The 21,951-nt window shown below is 42.9% G+C and overlaps 1 protein-coding gene across 2 annotated transcripts in view; it reads right to left on the reverse strand.

The window, feature by feature from the left end:
• The window catches only part of ZBTB10 (zinc finger and BTB domain containing 10), a 39,980-nt gene extending 18,433 nt beyond the window's left edge, over positions 1 to 21,547 (reverse strand). For both annotated transcript variants that reach the window (XM_079796153.1, XM_079796152.1), the window contains exons 1-3: positions 20,494 to 21,547; positions 13,646 to 14,537; positions 1,216 to 1,314 (exon numbers count right to left, since the gene is read on the reverse strand). In XM_079796153.1, coding sequence (XP_079652279.1) covers positions 1,216 to 1,314; positions 13,646 to 14,537; positions 20,494 to 21,417 — 1,915 coding nt within the window. In that variant the 5' untranslated portion in view covers positions 21,418 to 21,547. The remainder of the gene's footprint in view (positions 1 to 1,215; positions 1,315 to 13,645; positions 14,538 to 20,493) is intronic.
• Positions 21,548 to 21,951: the final 404 nt, after the last annotated feature.

The following is a 21,951-nucleotide window of genomic DNA, read 5'->3' on the forward strand; positions in this document are numbered from 1 at the left end:
TGCAAATTAACCCAACAAAGATGACAGTTAATTTGCATACATACCTGGGTCCTGGGAACCTCCCCGGCACCCAGGTCACTCCTAGCCGGCCATAGGAGGGGCGGAGGGGAAGGGGCTGAGCCTGCGATCGGAGGGGCGAGGGGTCCCCCTTCCCAAGTCTAAAGCTTGGGGTGGAGGCTTTAGGCTTGGGAAGGGGCCAAGCCTGCGATCGGAGGTGGCAGAGGTTAGGGGGGAATCCCTTCCCAAGCCTAAAGCCTGGGGTGGAGGCTTTAGGCTTGGGCAGGGGCCGAGCCTGGGATCGGAGGGAAGGGGGGAAAAAAATCAATGGAAACATATCTTCAGGTGAGGATAAAAAGAAAAACAAAGAAATGTCATATCCTATGAAAGACACATCTTGAAAATGCCTAAAGAAAGTTATAATTTTTTTCATGGTGAAGGGACTGGAGTCAGTGTTGATGAAAATACCTTGGCGGCTGCAGCAGCGGGGTAATGGGGCTGGCGCCTCCCGCAAAGGGAGGCCAGACTGTGGCTTAGGCCCGCTCCCCAGTGGACATCCCCTGAAGGCTCCCAGTATGTGAGAGGGGGCAGGCTGGGCTGAGGGACCCCTTCCCACTGCACGAATTTCATGCACCGGGCCCTTAGTTCTTCTATATTTATGAGCTTGTCATTCTTCTGTAAAGAAAGCTTTCCCTTTCTAATTGACTCCTAATGTATTCATGTAATTCTGTGGAATGTTCATGAATTCTTTGTTCCCCAAAGTACAGCTGATATACCAGGTAAATATTACTATTTAGAATTAACATTTTCTATAGCCAGCAACAACCAATTATTTTATATCAAAGCTAATTCAAATGCATTAAATCATTCTAATAATTACCATTCTCATGCCATCTATACTTTAACAGAAGTCATCATAATTACTTTTGATACTGAGTTTTAAAATGTCCACCCAACAAAGGAGAAATACCTATCTATTTTTATTTACCAGGCTTCCAAAGTCCATCATAATCACAGACACCACAGATTAAAGTACTTACATATAATCCTCTCCTTTAAGAAAAAGAAACTGCAGTAGGTCCTTAGTAAACACGAACACAAACACTTCCCAAGCCTCAAATCCTCTTAAATTTATTCTTTTTAAATTCTTACTGCACAGGGCAGAGGGGGATAAAAGGACACTGTAATATTGTTGACAACAAGTCCTGCTGTGCCTACCAGCATCGCCTCCATCCTGCCCCAAGCTGGCTTCTGCCAGCACGTTTGTGTTCACATTCCTGTCACAGTCTGGGCCCGAGAGCAGAGCACCATCCAGATCTGAAAGAGATGGAGAATAATCTGTTATTACAGCCACACCACAGCCGCCACCCACCACCACTCCCTTCTGGAACTTTCTTGGGCACACAGAGCGGCTATCTGCAAGTGCTGAACACCTGCTCAACACCGCAAGGCACGAAGGGCAAGACATGATTTTCAACCACAAGAGTAAGTGCACGCTCAGCAGCAAGCACAGTGTACTGGAGAGGCAGGAGTTGCAGAGCCCGGGTGAACTGGTACTCCAGCTCCATTTGTTACTGGCTACATGAGCGCATGTCAGTTTCCTCACATGCATCTACTTGTATCAGATTTGATAGAGAAATTAGGTTAATGCAAACCAACTGTTATAATTATGGTCTGGCACCCAACAGATGATGACTACTGCTGGTACTAAGTACTAGATGTATAAAGCATCGTATGGCTCAGAGGTGGGAAGGACCGTTTAACCTTTTGCTCTCGGATGCGGTTAGCATTAGAATAAAGGAATAAAGGAAATGAGAAAAAAGCAAGCGAGTGCAAAGGGTTAAAGCTAAAATAAAAAGGAAGCTATCAAATAGAGGTCATTCCCAAGAGTTCATAGTGAACTATGGAAAGGATGTGATAGGAAGCATAAAAAGAAAGGAAAAAAAAGCACACTAACATGTTAATCCCTTTAAATATGTTCCATCTCTTCCATTTCTCTACCACTGCCTGCACTGGCACTTGTCTTTACTCTCCTGATTAGTGAGTAAATGACTCAAACAGTTCCTTGCTTCCCAAATATAGTGCTCCCACCACCACTCTCTTCCCACACACTGCCCGAGAGATCTTCCAAAAACATCAATCTTTAAGTTGCTCCTTTACTTAAGATCGCCCATGGTTAACCACAGCTTTTACGATAATCTTCAAACTCCTTAGTTTAGAGTCCAAGGTAATGTTCCAGGTGCTGCTTAGGAATCCAGACTCACCCACTGGCACTACCTACTCTCTCAAATGAATCACATGTTTCTGAAGACAGTGTGAAAATGCCGCTTACTGTGGACTGTCTCTCCTCTGCCTTCTATTCAAGACCCACCCTTGGTATCACCATTGATTCCCAATACTAAAGATTAAAAAGTTTATGGTGGGAAAATATAACCATACAATGAAACACTACCCAGCAGTGGTTCTAGTGCAGCTATAAACCCAAACCACAAACCAGATCTGGTACTATCATACTAAGAGGCCAGTATGATATTTCCATAATGACTGAGAGAAGAATAGTTTAATTGATCCCAAGTAGACACAAATAGTCATGTAGACTCCTGGAGGCTTCAGTAAAGAATTTGGCCTTTTTTTTGCTAAGAGCAGTAAAAGGTTTTAAACAGGCTGTTAGTCTCATTTGTCTTTTAAAAATAAATAAATAAACGATTCCTGGTATTGTAGGAGTGAATTAAAGGAGGGCAAGAGGAGATACAGGGCCGAAGCCAGTTTGGCTCAGTGGATAAAGCGTTGGTCTGTGGACTGAAAGGTCCCAGGTTCGATTCCCGTCAAGGGCATGTACCTTGGTTGCGGGCACATCCCCAGTAGGGGGTGTGCAGGAGGCAGCTGGTCGATGTTTCTAACTCTCTATCCCTCTCCCTTCCTCTCAGTGGAAAATCAATAAAATATATTTTTTTTAAAAAGAGGAGATATAGGGAGACAGTTAGAAAGCTATTTTAATACTACAAGTGAGAACTGGTGGTGGCTTGTGATGGCTGAATGGCCATGGCAAACGGAGAAAAGTGGATGAATGTGAGAAAGTTTGTGGGGCAAAACTGACAGGGTTTGGTGACAGACTGGATGTTGGGGGTGGGGGTCATGAGTACGTTTCCACACTATTGCTACTGGCAGTTGGGAACCTTAGGAAAGAGCCCATTCTGGAGGGAACAGGAGGTGTAGGAAGTTCAATTGTGAGCTGGACTGAGGGAAACATACTTGAGAAAGAGGTTTAATAATATGCTTGGGATGGGGACAGTGGGTGAAGAACTAGAACTTCCTCGAACCAGCCATGCCACGGCCCCGCTGTGAAGCAGGCTACTTTGCTTCTGTGATTGAGGACCACGCCACAGCTGCCCGTGCAGTCCCCAACCCAGCAGAGTGCTACCTGGGAACTTCCGGAAATGTGCATTTTCAGCCTGCCACAGACCTACTCAGACTCTGGAGGTGGGGCCCAGCATCCTGGAGTTAGTAAGCCCTCTAGGGGACTGATGCTCAGGGAGGACTTAGAGCTGTTGTATTATGAAATGGGGAACTACCAGGCAAATAGCTAAGCACTTTCCATTTAACATTACTGCAACGAATGAAAAGTGCTTATTATTTCTTTGTCTGCTATACAAACACTCAACATTTTAACTATTTTTTTCTTCTAGGTGGAGAAATTTAGTACCAAAAACTATAGATTTGGTGCTTGAGCTGGGGACAAAAATGTTTGAGTCGTTAGAATACACGTGGCCAACAACAGATGAGGCCTTGGAATCCTAGCATTTAATAATCTACCAAAGGGTATAAAAAGATTTTTAGAGAAGTATTTCAAGAAGTAGTCCACTGTGACAGTGCTGTCAAGAATTCAAGATGAAGCCTGAAATATGCGTCACTTTCATTTCATCCAAGAATCCTGAGCACCCCAGTGGGTGGGTGGGGCAGGCAGGAAGAGTAACAATGGCCTGTGTTAAGAATGAGAGATAACGAATTAGGAGATAATACAATTTGAGAAATTTGGCTGTAAAAGGGAAGAGTGCCGAATAGAGTAAGAGTTTTGTTGTTTTTAAGATGAAAGGAAGAAGTCACTAAGAAGGGGAGAAGTTAAAGCTATGGAAGAAATGCCACAAAAAGAAATGGTCAGATTTGTCAGGTTCCCAGGGAGTCTGTCTAGATAACAGGAGAGAGAACAAGGAACATCTGTCCGGAGAGGAGTTTGAAGGCAGCACTCAGGACCTTCCTGTCCAGCAGACGGGAAGGTGATGCCCAGAGGAAATGGGCGGGACATCAGGAGGGTGACTGAGAAGTAAACGGACCACCCTCCTTCACCTGGTCCTTCAGAGCAGAACACTGATTGGGTCTTATTTTCTCAGTATTTATCAAAATGCATAACAAGTGGACACAGACAACAGGGGGGTGAGGGCATGAGTGGGGGGTGGAGGGGCAACGGGGGGATAGGACACATATGTAATACCTTAATCAATAAAGAAAAAAACTAACTTTGAATTATTCAGTTATTTTTAAGCCTTAGCATAATTTTTGAGAAAATTATATCTCCTGAGGTGTATATGTATATGTATAAGTATGCATTAAACTACTAATTCTCTTCCATTTCAGTTTTCCTTTTTCTTAAAGTCAAGTAAAATTAATGAATACTTTTATATTAAAAGTAGCATCTATAGTATGATTCCAGTTTTAGGAAAGAATTATTGTTTTTCTACATGCATAGAAATATATTGCAATTGATGTTCACCTAATGTTAATGATGGTAATTTCTGAGTGAGCTATTTGGCTTTTTTTCTTTCATTTTTGTATTTATTCATTTTGTATTTATTGTCTGGATTGTTTCTAGTCAATATGTATCCTTTTTAAAAAAAATCAAAGTGATTAAGCTGAAAAAAACTGATATTAAAATATAACTAAGAGGGAAATCCATAATGAAATATTCTTGTTTATTAGAATAAAATTATATCACATATATGTATATGTATAAAAATGCATAACAAATAAAAAGCTTTAAGAAATGTTAAATGCTACTTAAATAATCTGCCCTTTGCAACATTACTAGTTTAGTTGTAATTAATAGTGTTTGAAGAATAATTTCTCAGTTTTCAGGTGTATAATCGCACTAAAACACATCATCCATACACTGAAAAATAAGTGAAATTCATTATTAACTATGAGAAGTTAAATGAATTTTGAAATTCAAAAATGAAATTCAAATCATTATCCAAACAATATCAAGTTTCTCACCATCTTTTAAAAACAGTAATTCTAGGCCCAGAAAGAAACTCACTACACATTGATTCATTTGCCTGTCACCATAACCATTATTGCTTGTTTCATTTTCGGTTCTTATAAGTGTATTTCTAATAGCACATGATCTCACTCATCTAGGGGAAATAATGAACAACATAGACTGATGAACAAGAACAGACCCAGAAACAAGGAGGCATGGATCAGACTGTCGGGCCTCGGGGGGAGGGTAGGGGAGGGTGGGGGTAGGGGGGAGAGATCAACCAAAGGACTTGTGTGCAGGCATATGAGCCTAACCAGCGGTTAAGGACAACAGGGGGGTGGGGGCATGTGTGGGGAGGGGTGTGGGATGGGAATGGGGGGATGAGGACAAATATGTGATACCTTAATCAATAAAGAAATTAAAAAAACACACACAATGAACCAGGAAAAATAAATAAATAAAAAATAAAAACAGTAATTCTAAAGTGTAGTCTGTTTAGAGGGCGCTTTGTCAAATTCCCACATGGGTTTGTAAATATGGGGTATTTCCAGTTATGTAACGTTCTATAGTGATTTGTTGAAGGCTTTCCTCTGCTGGTTCTTAAAACAGACATCTCCTGTCTTCTACCCCATCTCGAAAGTATTAGAATTTAATTTGTAATCTTTAATCCTACATGGACACTAAGTACAAAACAGCAACAATAGATGGCTAGTGTAGTCTTCCTGTGTGCATATTTCCTCTCCACACAAAACCACACCCGTGCTAGACAGTAAATCTCTTTGGAGAGGTACCAGCTACTTGGTTCTTGGTATTAAAAACAAACCTCAACACAGGTGAGCTCTGCCAGGCTGACAACAGCTTTCCTAAGTAGCATGCTTAATGCATGAAGCAATACATCACATCACTTCTGGACCTTAGGTGACACCAGCCAAACTGCCTAGCAACTCATTTCTCATCAGTTTCGTTGATGTGAGTGGGAGAGAAGCCAGGCAACCAACTGTTCACTTGATCTAGGGATGAATTTGCTTCGCTGGGAAGCAAAGGCAGTAAGTCTTCCTCACCATCTTTTTCTCTAAAATTATAAAATAATTTAATCTAAAACTCTTCAACATATTTGCTTTTCTAACATTCATGACTTTGCTATGAAATCTTTCACTTCACTTAAACTTAGCAAAAAGGGCTAAGATCTCTCTACAATTGTCAGACCTTTTAAAGAACTATTAAAACGTTAGTTTCACAAAATAACAGCTCTTTCTGAATGGTAGCAGGTATTATGTGTGCTGTGTAATATGATTCAAATCATCAGAGTTAAGTGATAAGCCATGTAATTTCTTCTATTTTTACAAATGTCTTTCTCCCATGAACAGGTAATAGCAGACCCCTCCCCCAAAGAAGACAAAGAACAGTTTATGCATCAAGCAGTAAGTCCTTTTGTATATGCTTTCCCACTCAAACTTTCCACGTGTATGTCACAACAGTCGGGGTGTTCTTATCCTTGTTGTCGGAGGGAGCTAAGGATAAGCTAGAGGCAGAGAGCTGCACTGCTCGTTGACTGAACTCCTGGTGATGTGTGGCCTGGCACACAGCAAGCAACCAAAAAGGGCTCAATATGCAATGCTGTCCATCTTAAACTCACTTTCTAGTGATGCTTGATATACTGTTCTGCTAAACGAGCAAAGATAAACCTCACATACACTCTGCTAAACCAGCATTCAACTTTAACTTCCCTTTATTTAATACAACCATTTCAAAATCTTAAGTGGACCTTAGATGTTAACTATCACTGTTCTTTACAGTTATACACTGTCATCTTTAAAGCATCCTCCAGCCCAGCCAGTGTTGCTCAGTGGTTGAGCCTCAATCTATGAACCATGAGGACACATGCCTGGATTGTGGGCTGGATCCCTAGTAGGGGGGTGTGGGAGGCAGCTGATCAATGATTCTCATTATTGATGTTTCTCTCTCTCTCCCCCTCCCTCTCTGAAATCAATAATATAAAAAATAAATAAATAAAGCAACCTCCTCCTCAGAATTTATTTTTAAAATAATTCTGATTAACATATATTGCATTTTTAAAACATGACCTCTTGTTGGTCATGGGTTTTTTAAAAATCTGGTTCACAAGCAATGGAAAGAGCATGTTTTTCAGTTCCCCTCCCCGCGGAACTGCAACTCCCAGCCTGGGCTCTCGCGTTTCCTCACACTACTCAAGGCGCGCATTCTGCCCTGACCAGACCTCACCGGCTCCCGGGTCACTTCCCACTCCATGAACAACACCCTACAAGTGCTTTGTGTTAAAGGCAAATATAAACAGATCGAATCTTTAGTTAAAACCTCTCTTCTCAGAATCTAAAAAAAATTCGCAGTTACCGCGTCAAACAGAATCACAGTCTGGCCCTAACCTACCCACCAACCTCATGTCCCTGCGACAGTCCCCTTCTATTTTTTTACCCTCTATTCCAACTTGTCAGCTCAGTGGGTCACGTCCTCCTCCCTCTGCTGGCAAACTCCACGATCTGAGGGCCAGCCCCACTGCTGCCTCTTCAGTGAGCTCTCCCCATGCTTCTTCCTGAACACCTATCCCACTGCATCGGGTGCCACGGCCACCCCACTGTGAACACGTGTACTGTCTTACATCAACATCATCTGGCATGTTGCTTAGTTTCTTGGGGTTTTAAATAAAACTTTTATTACCAAATTTCCTCATGTTATGATATGGAAAACTACTTTGGAGTCCCAGAAATGTAATATTTGGATATAACAACTTTTCTGAAAAGGAAAGCTTTGAAAATTTAAATCTATCTGGTCACCCAGAATATTCAAGTTGTGTCAGAAATCAAACATTCAGTGTTACAGAAACTCCGATTTGACGGTTTCAGGGTTTAGAAAACGTAATGCCCTTGGCAGGTGGAAACCACAAAGATGGCCTTCTCCCAGGTCCACACAAGCCTCCTCAGCACCCAGCCGGGGTCTGGCCACACCGTCTGTGTCCTCAGGGGCTCTCACTTAGGTTAGCACAGCCATCTTTTGGGTCAAATACGGCAGATAGGAGAGGAAAGGAACACAGGTGGAGGAAAGATAAATAAGGGGAAAGAGATGGCAGAACAGGCTTACCACCATATAGATGCCTACTAGCATTCTTTCAAGATTAAATATTGAAGAGTCTTAGGCATTACTGTATTTTATAGCCTATTAACTACTGGTGGAGATCTTTATTTTTTTTTTAATGAGTGTCAGGGCCCTGGCCAGGTTGGCCCAGTTGGTTGGAGCATCATCCCGTACACCAAAAGGTTCGATTCCCAGTCAGGGCACATACCTAGGTTTCAGTTTAGATCCTTGGTTGGGCCATATATGGGAGGCAACCGATCAATGTTTCTCTCTTCCTCTCTCAAATCAGTAAACATATCCTAAAAAAAAAATGTTTTTTAATGAGCACCAGACTTTCAAACTACTATTTAAAACCAATTATAACAGTTTATTTAAAAAATAATAACATCACTTAAATTATATTCAACCAAAAGGATGCTGGGAAAATGAGGAAGAACATCTGGAATCCTTAGAGGAAGAAAACTAGCCCAAGATCCAGGCCCATCACCTGTTATCCAAAACCCCTGAGTTGAGGTACAGAGGCAGACATTTCAGGGTTCAGCAAGTAATTAACTACAGCACTCCCGGTGGGGTTTACGTAGCATCCTGTAATCAAAACAGCACTTCCGCAACCAAACACACAGAGGTTCACATCTAAGGGAGTAAGACTATCAACAGCTGGTTTTGCTGCCAACTAGGTATCAGGTTTTGTTATAAAAATGATTAAGAAAAAGCTTTAGGTAGTTTTACAGCTTTCAAGATTTTAGAATTATGACATTTTTTCCTTCCTTCCTTTCCATCAGGGACATTATGTGGGATAAACTCAGGGCTAGTTAAGTGACAAAACTGAGTCCAAAGCCCAAGCTCCATGGTTTTTAAACATATTTTAAATAGTTCATACAGCAAACACATGTGACATGGTCAAAATATTAGAAGTCTCAAATCATATGGCCATTTTTCAAGTGTAAAAATGTTTAATAACTTAAAAACTATGGTCACTTAGAAAGCATTTTTAGACTCTGCAGCACATGAAAATAATGCCAAGTACCAAATACCACGCAAAACACAACAGGGCAGAAGTGGTGGTCAGCAGGTAACTAATTACAGAGTTTACTCTAATTAGAGGAAGTAATTCAAGTATGTGCCACATTAAGGTATCTTAATACCTACTTTTCTCAAAATTAATAAATACTCAAATTATGTTTTTTAGACAAAAGGCAATTTTAAAAATTAAAAATATAAAGCTTAAACCCAATTCAACTCAACTCACACATGTTGTGCAGCTGTTTTCCCATCAGAAATACAGATGAGAGAAAGGAGTTTTTAGATTAACTCTGTATCCCTTGACCAAGACCACCTTGTCCCCAAGTATTTGTACAGTATTAAGAAAAATCTAGTCATCAGTATAGGATTGTCAGCTTCTATGAAAGATAGAAATCAATTACATAGTCTACTGCTGCATTACTAGAGAATGCTTCTGAGGACGCTGTCTATCATACTGGTTGGTGTCAACTCGACAAAACCGCACTGAAGATTCCTTTCAGAATTCAGTGCCAAAAGTCTGGCACCCTGCAGGACGGCTGTCCCCCTTTGAAAGAAGCTGCTTAGACTATATGGCACTTTGGAAAAGGCAAAACAGAGATGTGAAAGGCCCAACTGCTGCCAGGAGTCTGAGGACAGGGAGGGAGGGGTGAAGAGGTGGCACGTGGGACTTTTTGGGCAGTGGAATTAGCCTTGATGTTAATTCAAAGCGGACCTAACTTTGAGTAGTGAGTCCAATAACAGTTATCTTTGGGTGTGTCTTCTTCTCTCAGTATCTTACAACATTTCTTTGAGGCATCCGAACACCAGCTTCAGCATTATGCGGCAAAGAGAGCTGTGCTATACAAACTGTAGGCTTAAGAAACCCAAGTGTGCCAAGCAATGCTTGGAGAAAAAGTGAAGAGCTCACAACTCTCCAGACATTTAGGTATAGAACCTAAATTATCTTAAAAGCATTTATTTCACTGGAAACTTCCTCTATTTCCTTAATAAAATGAAAGTATAATCAATGTTGCGGGGTTCATAAAAATGTTTGAAGTTTTAAAAGGGACTCGTTTTTTAAAAAGAATGGGTCTTCTAGACCAAGCATGTCAAACTCGTGGCCCACGGGCCACATGCAACCCACAAAATTTTTGTGGCCCAGCCAATATAACGGTATGTAAAAATCGTTTTAATATAAACTTCCTAACTTAATTTTTACAGTATCCTGTTATGCATAATTATTAATAATGAGCTACAACATTCGCTAATGACTGACTACTATAATCGTGTTGCATTCATTTCCCTTACTCGCCCTATGCGCAGGCGCACCATCTCTCTCCACTAATACTAGCAGCGAATATTTTAGCAGCCGATGGCCACGTCATTAGTCTTGTACTGACTTGTTCGGTGTGCGCAACAGGAAGTATTCCGCTTTTGGAGAACAAGAAAAATAGGTTTATTTGCGTTACGCTTATTAGTTTGTGCAGTTATTCAATGTCTGGTAAGTTAATATTCAAGAAAAAATATTAATTTTTATTAAAATGTTCTATTATTTTATGTTAACGATGACTCATTTATTTCAGCCCTTTGTATTCAACATGTCTCTATAGCAGCGGTTCTCAACCTGTGGGTCACGACCCCTTTGGGGGTCGAAAGACCCTTTCACAGGGGTCGCCTAAGACCATCAGAAAACACAGATATTTACATTACGATTCATAATAGTAGCAAAATTGCAGTTTTGAAGTAGCAACGAAAATAGTTTTATGGTTGGGAGTCACTACAACATGAGGAACTGTATTAAAGGGTCGCGGCATTAGGAAGGTTGAGAACCACTGTTCTATAGAAATAAACCTACGCTTCTATTAAAATTGAAGCTTTTGATTTTTTGTGTCCCACACAAACTTAAACCTTATTTATTTGGCCCGTGAGAGCCTCTGAGTTTGACATACTTATACTAGACAGTCTTAACAAAACATGAGACCTGCCTCTATTATCTCCTAGCTGAATGACCTTGAGCAAGGCCTGACCCTCGGTAAACACAGACCCACTGTGTTCTCTACTGGTCAGAACTTGCCTAAGAGGTGTAGTCTATTCTGTCCACCAAAACTTCCAGGTGAAACAAGCCAGGTCATGTCTATGACTGGAAGAATCCACAAGGTGGGAGGTATAGCACTTAGCCCAGAAGACTTCAGGGAAATTCTTTAAATGCTAATATCTGAAGAGTTATCATCAGGCAGATTAGAGGTTAGAGGTTGGGCTCATATTATACTACCCAAATGACAGAATTAAGTAGTTAAAGCAAAGCAATTTTTGGCTCAATATAAAATAACTTCCCAATAATCAGTTAATTATCCTATACTGGAATAGGCTGCTTATAAAAGTATTCTAAGTATTCAAACAGAAAGTCAAGCTGAAGCTGTAAGACCATTTTATATAGAATTTGGTGGGAATTACACTGTACTGGAAAACCGATTTTAAATAACCTCAATAGTCTCCCAACTTTAAGAGGGATTAAAATGACCATGATTGCTGTTGTGGTTTTATGCACATTTTAAAGATGAGGAAATTGAGGGTAAGGAGAAGAGCTCATTTTCAAATCCTGAGTCTATTTGGGTTCTCTCCTCTCTCTGAGTGCTTCTCATCCTTGGCTCACATTATAATCACCTGTATACCTTCTAACAATCCCACCAACAGGCCACATCCCAGACCAATTAACTAGAATAACTAATGGAGAGACCCAAGCGATGCCAACATACAGGCACGACTGACACCCACTGTTCTATACCAAGGGTCGGCAATCCACCTTTCTTGGAACGCATCCATGTGCATGTTTCCATCCTGTATGACTGCTTTCATGCTACAATGGCTGAGTTAAGTAACTGACCTTATGACCAGCAAAGCCAAAATAGTTACTACTGTTTGGCCCTTTACAGTAAAAATTTGCCAATCCCTGGCTCTATATCAATTATGTCCTAACTCTTATAAACCGGATGGAGAAGACCAGCAAACCGTGTTCACTATACACACCTGATATTCAAACAAGCAAAATTTCGACTGATGAAAATTAAACCCAAACCGAAAAAGCCAGAGGAACCATTTCACAGGATTACTATGACATTTTGCCCTTTCCCAAAGGGAAAAGGAAATAAAAACAGTAATTCTTTTTAACAGAAAGTACTCCACCCCCACATGATCACCATCATGGAAATCAGACACTGAACAGCTACAGAGCTTCAGGGCAAAGCAAGCATTACATCACACGTGTGGCGCTGGACAAGTCTGGGGTCTGCAGAGAAAACCTCCAACCCACTGGGCTGCTGCTTCAAATAAAAAGTCAGACAGAGGCAGTTAAAAGTTACGTTAAGGAAAAGTTCCAATCTATTTCCACTCCTCAATAATGCCCTCCATCCCATTATTTTGAAAACCCACACAACAAATGTGATATGCTAAGATTCTTATACATACTTCTTTGGATATACTGAAAAGTCTCAAAGAAAAATTTCAGAGGCCTCTCTTAACTAAGGAAAATGACGTGAGAGTGGGACAAATTTAAAATACTCCAGGCTTCTGTAATATTTATTGTAAGAACAGCAGCTCTACACAAATGAGAATAACCCTATTACCATTTGCAAATCCTATAAGCACTTATAAATGTTTAATTTACCCAAAACATTAAAGAGTAAAGGATGCTGCCCGGGCAATGTGGCTCAGTGGTTGAGGATCAACCCATGAACCAGGAGGTTAGAGTTCAATTCTGGTCAGGGCACAAGCCTGGGTTGCAGGCTCAATCCCAGTAGGGGCATGTAGGAGGCAGCCAATCAATGCTTCTCTCTCATCATTGATGTTTCTCTTTCTCTGAAGTCAAAAATATATTTTTAAAAGAGTAAAGGATGTTAACTAGATCTCAAAAATGTTATGAAATGACAAACTACATATTGCAACTAAAGAATTTATCGTTCCCAGCAAGGCGTACAAAAAAGGTGAGCAGAGTCCAAAGCAGGAAAGTCAAATTACTAAACATTGAGTGGCGTCCGCATGTCACACAACAGTATAGGCAAATGCCTGATTATTAACACAGCCTTTGCATAACCCACATCCACAGGCCTAGAGAAAATACTAAGATACCAAAATTATGTGCTTGAATAATTTCACCCTTCTATTTTAAATTTATTATTAGTTACGTGTATTTTATAATGACAAAAAACTTTAAAAAGCATACTTCAGCATTGTAGCCAAATAGAATTATAATGAAAACTGAAATAACTTTGTATGCACAGTATTTACCCGGTTCTTCCTTAATGAATGGCATATCTTCTTCTGGATAGGCAACAGGTGGTTGCATCACGGAGCAATCTTCTAAACTTGTTTCATTATTAGGTGGTATATTATAAATAAATCTCTTTGCAGTTTGGTTTTTCCTCCTTGTTTTGTTGCCAGTTTCTTGAATTCCCTGGGAGCCCATATTATTCCAAATAAACACTTTTGTTTGACTTGGGGCTTCACTTTCAGCCAATTCAGGTGAACCATCCTGGACCCAACCGCTGTCATTCATTTGGTAGTTCTCTATTTGGCCCTCATCGACATTACAACCATCATTTTCAGTTTTTACATTACTTGCCAAATTGGTAAGATTCCGTGTTGCCCAAAAACTGGCAATTTTTTGATCCCGCGATGAAGACAGACCATCTCTATTAACTGGTTTTCTATTGTTATAGTCCACAACCACAGACTCCGGAGCTTCAGATTTAATGCTTATATTTAAGGCATCTTTAATGAAATTTCGGCAAGTCTGAACAACTTCGCTCATTTGCAGATAGCTGGCCACGGTCATCACTTCAATGGCGTTTTGGCTTGTGAGCACCAGGTTACCGGAGTACAGGAAGTCCAAGATGACGGAGAAACCTTGAACTGCAGCAATATCTAAGTGGGTAGTATTGTTTTGGTTAGGGCTTTCTTTGTTGGAAAAGCAATATAGAGTCTTAAAGAAACGGCTGCCTGCAACCAGGATGTTCTTATGAGCTTTAAAGATTTTTCCGCTCACCACAATGCTGACATCACAAAGAATACCTTTCTTTCTCTGCTCATTTAATTGTCGAAGAAGTTGATAGCAATAAGAGTTTTCATTTGGCCTACTATTAAAGTCACAGTATCCCTCTTCTGAAGGTATTTCTGATTCCTGTAAGTGAATGGAAAACATAAATGTTAAACTCAAGTTCCTCATATAAAATGGGTAGTACTTGCATACCCTCCTGTGTACTTCAAATAATCTCTACATTACTTATAATACCCACTACAATGGAAATGCTGTGTAAATAGTTATACTGTGTTGTTCAGGGAATAATGACAAGAAAAACGTCCGTACATCTTCAGTACAGGCTCAACCATAGCAGGCCTAACTCCATAGTACCTGTCAGCAACAATGTAATGTTTTCTCCCCAACATGTTTGACCTGCGGTTGGTTGGTTGGGTGGATGCAGAGCCTGCAAGTGCAGAGGACTGAATGTACACTAATGTCAGTAATCACCACGAAGTGCTCACATCCCAAGTACTGAGAGGAAAGTGTGAACAGCTTGGTGCAAGCCACTGCTAATATACACTGAGTGGCCAGATTATTATGATCTCTGAACGCATAGTAATCTGGCCACTCATCGAGTGTATGTATGTATGTGTATGTATGTATATGTATACACACACACACACACATTTTAGAGGCCCGGTGCATGAATTTGTGTATGGGTGGAGTCCAGCCAGCCTGGCCCGGGGGAGGGGACATGGGCGGTTGGCCGGCCTGCCTGCTGGTCGAACTCCTGGTCGAGGGGACAATTTGCCTGTTAGCCTTTTATTATATAGGATACACACTGAGTGGCCAGATTATTATGTGTTCAGAGATCATAATAATCTGGCCACTCAGTGTAAGAAAAATCAAACACCTAAATGAGCACCAGCAGGGTTTCATTTACAGAGTAACATGTATCATGTCATTCTTGAATATAAAATAAGGACATGAATTAAGAATTACTTAAGTTAAAATAAAACACTCTGCAGTGCATTCGCATTTGCAAACCAAGAACTGCTTCAAAGTCTGCACATTACGCAGCTGGCACTGCAGGAAGGCCATGGCTGTGTCTAACTGTAGTGATCATTTCGGGCTCTGGTCACTGTGTCCTCAATTTCCTGGGCTAGTCCCAAGTTCTGAAATTCTCCGCCATTATCAGACCAAATAGCCTAATTTTTAAAAATAACTCAGACAAAAGCCTGTACACCAAAACATTTGCCCATTCTATTTTAAACACAAACTACACAAATCAAGCACAGTTATTCAATCATGATTTTCTCTCATTACTATTGTATAACAGTGATGTTCCCTGCTTTTACAAGCAACACTAGCAACTTCTTTTCCACTACTGATCAGAGCACCTATTAAATGTGCCCTTGGCAGCAAATGGTTTATAAGTCAAGTGCGTGTTGCTTTCCAAGCGGAGTATTACTTGAGAATTTGGGTGAAACAGCTAAAATAAATGGCCATTATTATTTGCTGAACCAAATAAGTTAAATTCTTATACTAAAGGCAAAAAGTTATCACTAGTGATCAAGACTCCTAAAGCACTGAAGAATATGACAAGGGTGTTATGAGAGCACACAGGAGGTGCATCTAATCCAGGTTTCTCGGAGGTGGGGGGTGGAGGGGTTTGGAGGAAAGATTTGAGCAGAGCCTTAAAAGATGCAAGAAAAGGATGGAAGGATGTGCATTCTAAGCAAAGTAGATGGTGGGAGAAAAAGAATCAAGATCGCTACAATATCCTTACAATTCCAGATTTCTTAAAATACTCCAGGGGGATCCAAAAACCCAAGATATGCAAATGTGCACTTACTAACACTTTAAAGTTTCTATAGCTTTCATCAGATTATTAAGAGATTAGAATCCCGGACAAGATTAAGAATCACTTCTATAGGTGCCAGAGCTTTAGAAGCAGAGTGATCTGATTGGATTAGTAGAAGAGATGACCGGCAGCTAAGTAGAGGATTAATAATGGGGGACTAGGACTGGAGATACTCTGACCAGTGGAAGCTACTGTGTAACAGTTAACAGTCCTTGCAATAATCAGGACCTTAACTAGGGAAGATGGATAATGTTAATAGGGGGAGAGGTGGTGAGGCAGAGTTTGGAAAAATATTTGGGAGGTAAAAATCAGAACTGAGTGATTAGATTGTGGGGACTGGGGAGAAAAGAATCACAGGGTCCTCAGCATTCTAGCTTGAGGAGCTAGATAATGTCACCAATTTGTAGGGAAATCTACACCACCCTTCTGATAGAGACAACTTCAGTTGCAAGCAGTGAACTCACCTGTAGTTAATCAATAAATAAGAAAATGCTATTTAGCTAAAAACCAACAAGCAATTAGGATTTACTTCCCTGCCCAGAATTATAGTCCCCTTTCAAAAAACGATAACGGATTCAAACACAATGTTAGGACCTATACAAATAATATTATACAAAGTGGTTCTTTAATGGGTATAGGTTCATCTTTAATATTTCTTCTTCTTAGTGAGAGGGTTTTCAGATTTTCCTCCTAAAGTGATAAAAACAATAATCCTTGAGCCATATTTTTGCCAAATTCAAAGAAGGCTGGTAGCTTAGTTTCACCTTTGCTTTAGTGATGACCTCAACATAGTCCACTTATTAATGTCAACCAGACCAGATCTGAATTCAGTATTTACTTTCTGGAAAGGCTAAGTAAATGCATAACACCTACTATACATCTGAATGCTTGTTTCAGGGTTAGTAAACTGGAAAGGGTTGGCAGAATGTGTGACGTAAGCTATGAAATTTCACAAGTGGGTAGAAAGTGACCTGAACCAACAGACAGTGGTATAATCACTGTTAAAACAATTTTAAAGTCCTCTAGGCCAAATGGTCAATTCCTGTATGAGCTAATTATTGAACTTGATTCTATATAGACACAGTCAGCTGTTACTCAAAATACAAGGTATAGCCTGGCCAGTGTGACTCTGTGATTGAGGGTCAACCTATGAACCAGGAGGTCACAGTTAGATTCCTGGTAAGGGCACATTCCTGGGGTTGCAGGCTCGATCCCCCAGTAGGGGGCGTGCAGGAGGAAGCCAATAGATGATTCTCATCATTGTTTCTCTCTCCCTCTTCCTTCCTCACTATATGCTGTCCCTTACATGTTACACCTCACATATGCTTATAAAGAACTACAGTCTTCTCTTTGAAATAGAAAGCCCAGGACAGATTCTGAAAGCTTATTTACAGACTCTTCCATGAGGAATCCTTAACAACTAACATCCAGTTAACAAGAATATCAAACTTTTTAAGAAGGTGCTATAATGGTTTAGTTACCACCATGAAATTAATGAAAAAGAACTTTTCTTACTTACAGGAAAAATAAGAAAAAGTAACCCTTAGTGACATACTAAGATTTGGCCAAACTCCTCTAAAAAAACAGGCCTCCTTAAAACAACAAAAAAAGTGTGTGTATAATAAAAGGAGTGAACTACCCCAACCTCCAACTGAATTCTTGCCTGAAGAACTCTAAAACTCTCATTTCAATGTGTTTAAGATAGGAGAAAGTTAATGCAAGGCCTTTTTTATGAAGCTGAGAAAAGTGGCATGTGTGATGAGAAATCTCAGAATGTCAAGATCTCAGAAGGTATGAAAAAGGGAACTGGTTTGCTCTCTAGAATCAGTGTGATTGCGTGAGATAAAGTGGCCTCCAAACTGATAAAACTGCTAACACTGAGACATGAGAGACACCAGGGCACAAAAAGCATCTTGTTACACTTACCTGCAAAGAAAATGGGAATGATGAAAAACATAGTTTTCATTTACTAAGTGATTATGTGCTGGCATATATACTTTGCATACATGAGGAAGCTAAGTTTTACTTGCCAATAAAAAGAATTAGGATTCAGGTCCCCCCAACCTTAAACCCGAAAATGCTCTTACAGTGTTATACTGCCTCCTACTGGTAACCAAAGACTGCAGGACAATGGAAAAAAATGAACTCAGTCCACAGGATAAGTCACAGTTCTTGAACCTGTCACTCACATTAACAAGGAGAAATGTAGGTGGTACCTGCAAGGCACACACAATAGCAAATTAACACCCCAAACTAAGATTAGCTAGAATTAAAATAGACAAATGATTAGGATCAGTTCAGAGTGGAAACATCCAAAATCCAACCAAGGGAACCAATATATAGCTTCCAAGTAAACTGTATCCCCTCGGTCTGATGGAAGAATGTCCCAAGAGAAAGAAGATGGGCTGCATATAAGATCTATAAAAAGAGAGCTTCAAAGGAGCCAAGGAGATGGGAAGGGAGGGATGATTCAGAGATCAAGTTTAATAAATAATGATTTTACCTAGGAGTGAATTCCCTGATCCGGATGCATGCCTGGGGGGAGAATACATGCACCACACCAAGCCTGTCATAAGGTGATCCAACAACTAATTCCCCTTCCTCTGATTTCAGGTTCACTAAGCAGCTAATTATAATTTGCATTTCCATTCAGCTTTGCCTATTAGGGAGAGACTATGCTGATAAGAGGAGTAACTGGCCCATTGTACTAGTACATTAAGAAAGTTCTTTCTAATTGTCTATTTCAATTTTTCTGAATAACCAACCTACCATTATTTAGAAAAGTCTACTTTCATTTTCACAAGTTTCCTACCTCATCATTCTACTAATTAACTTCAGAAATACATACTTAACCCTTTAAAGCCTCGGACTCCTGTAAAATGAGAGCAAAGTGATTATTTTGCAGAGTTAAGGTAAATGGGTATTTGGCATATGGAAAACAAGGAAATGTTAGTTCTATTTCACTCCATTGCCCAAGCTCACAAAGCTAATAATTGCAGAACGCTGAGATCTGAACCCAGATTTACTCCAAAACCCATTCTTTCCCCATTACAACATTCCTTACAGGCTCTAGTCTCAGTTATCACCAAGGGCTCTAAGGCTCAGGACAATTTACTTAACCTTTCTGGGCCTTATATCTTTAAATAACCTTCCTTCTGGGCTTAGGCAGTTAAAATTTGTGCAAAAACTATTGCCACTGTCCCCTGGGAAAAATAAACCTACGCTTTAAAGTTCAAGCCTTAACTTCTGAGAAGGTTCTGGGCTATGGCGTTACTAGATGCTGCTTAATTAACTCCAGTGTAAGTGTTCTGAGCAGCAAGATCATTCCAATAAACAGGGGGCTACTAGTAAAGAGCGAATTCCACCCACCAGCACAGGTTGTCCAAAAAGTCTTAAAGGAGAACTGACCAACCTCTGCTAGGCCTGAAAGGGGATTCTCTAGAATGGAAATATTAAAACAAAAAAGGAAGAACTAGCGCTCAGCTTACTTGTTTTGTAACTAAGGACTTGCTTTCAAGGAGTTTGGTAAATATGTACTCTACCAGTCAAATCAACTTTTGAAAAAGGCGGATTATATAAAATCTCAACACAGAAATCTGGGTAGAAGAAACAGGCAAAAGCTACAGTAATTTACCCAAAGCAAAGTTCAACAAGTTCAAAGAAGATGAATTTAGTAAAACTATGTACAAGAGAAAGGGGTGTTAAGCAAATAGCTTCCACTACATTTACATACTGCTCTCATATTTCAAACTATTCTGACTTGATGTAAGGAATTTCCTCGGCTGGATGTTTTCCTAAAAGGGGTAGCGTCAAAGGTTAAGGAAATGGTTTAATTCATTCTTCAAAGAGTTCCCAGGTTTGACTTCCACCAGCATGCTATAAAACACTGAACCGAAGGAGCTTTTCAAAAATCACAGGCAATGAAACTTTTGACCGCAAAGTCAACCTTTTCGGGTTAAAACCTTCAACCTTGCTTTACTAAGTTTTCTTTTTTTACTCAATCTGATGCGCAAAGAAATATGAGTCATAAAACAACGGAATAAATTCAGCGCCACGATTAATAAGTTGTCATTCCCCCGCCCTCCCCAACTCACAGATGAACTCTGAAAACTGGGTCCTAGGCTTTCCAACCTCCCCCGCCTAAGCGGCCCGCACCGCTCCCGACCGACACGCTGCTTCCCGGGAGAGCGCGCGTGGAGCGGATGACCCTTCCGGAAAGGACCGGGAGGCAGGAGCGGGATTCCGCTGTACCTGGGCGTTGGCTTCGTGGAGCTTGTGCTCCGTGGAGACGTGGTGCCGCAGGAGAAGGGTTTTCTTGTAGTTGCGGGTCCCTCGCGACAGCTCGTCGTGTCCCGCGGGGGCGAGGTCGCCGGCGCCGCTGTCGGCGGGGGTCTTCTGGCACCAGCCGCAGGACATGAGGCCGGTGTCCTTGGAGTAGCGCAGCCAGGGGAAGTCCCGCAGCCAGGCCGCCTGGAAGGAGCTCTGCAGCTTCTGCAGCAGGGACTTGGGCCGCGCGAGCGGGAGCTGCTGGACAGGCTCGCCGTCGCCGGGCCCCGCGCCCTCCGCCTCGTCCCCGCCGTCGCCGCCCGACCGCCGGCCGCTGCCTTCCGCTCCGCTGCCGTCGCCCAGGCTCGCCCCCTCCTCGTCGTCCTCGGTGCTGTCGCTCAGGGACGCGCCGTCCGGCACCGAGTCCTTCCCCTCCAGCGCGTCCAGCTCCAGCTCCGCCGCCGCCGGCCCTCGTCCGTACAAATGCTTCGGGGGCCACGCCGGGGGGTCGGGCCGGCCGCGGCTGCTGCCATTGTTGCCGAGACCCCCGCCGCCGCCGCCGCCGCGGAAGGCCAGAGTCCGACGGTTCCTCTCGGCGAGCAGGGGGCCCCCCGCGCCGCCGCCCAGCGAGCCGGGGCCGCCCGCGTCCGGGGGCAGCGGCAGCTCCGGCGCCTCCTCTGCGGCCGCGGCCTCGGGGTCCTGGGGCTCCCGGCCCTCCGGGTCCGCTTCCTCGTCCGCCCCCCGCCCGTTGGGCGGCGGCGGCGCGGGCGGCCGGGGCTGGCGCGGCGGGGGCTGCTGGGGCCAAGCCGAGGCCTCCCCGCCGGCGTTATTGTTCGCGGAGCCGCCGCCGGCGAGCAGCCCGCCGCCCCGGAACGCCAGCGTCCTGCGGTTCATCTCACTGAACGACATGGCGCGCGCCGCCGCCGCCCGGCTCGGCTCGGCCTGCCTCGGGCCGCGTCCCGCGCTCCCCGCTGCGCTCTCGCGGGGCCCGGCCTCGCCCTCCCGCCGGCCGCGCTCGCCACCCGGGCCGCCGCCGCCGCCGCCGGCCGCCTGCGCGCCCTGCGCCCCCGCCCCGCCGCGCTCCGGGCCGCGTCCCGCGCGGTGAAGGGGCGGCGGGGAGCGAGGCGCGGCGGGCGCGTGCGGCCTGGGAAGTTGGGCGGAGTGCGGGCGCCCCTCGCTGCCCTCCGGCCGCCGCGCCGCCCGCCGAGCGCCGAGCCTGTCGCAGCCGGTGCGAGGCGCTGGGGCGCGAGGCTGGTCACGGCGCCGGGCCCCGCCACATAACGCCCGACAATGAAGCGGGCGGAGCGCTTCCGTCCGACCAGGCCCCGGCGGAGGTCGAATGGCAAATGAACAACGGACCGTGCGCCCACAATGCACCGGGGTAGCAGCCACCGCTGGAGGGGAAAGGGTGGGGGCCGGGCGGGGAGGGGGCTGGGCTTGGGG

The sequence above is a fragment of the Cnephaeus nilssonii genome (assembly GCF_951640355.1).
Source record: "Cnephaeus nilssonii genome assembly, chromosome: 18".
NCBI lineage: Eukaryota > Metazoa > Chordata > Mammalia > Chiroptera > Vespertilionidae > Cnephaeus > Cnephaeus nilssonii.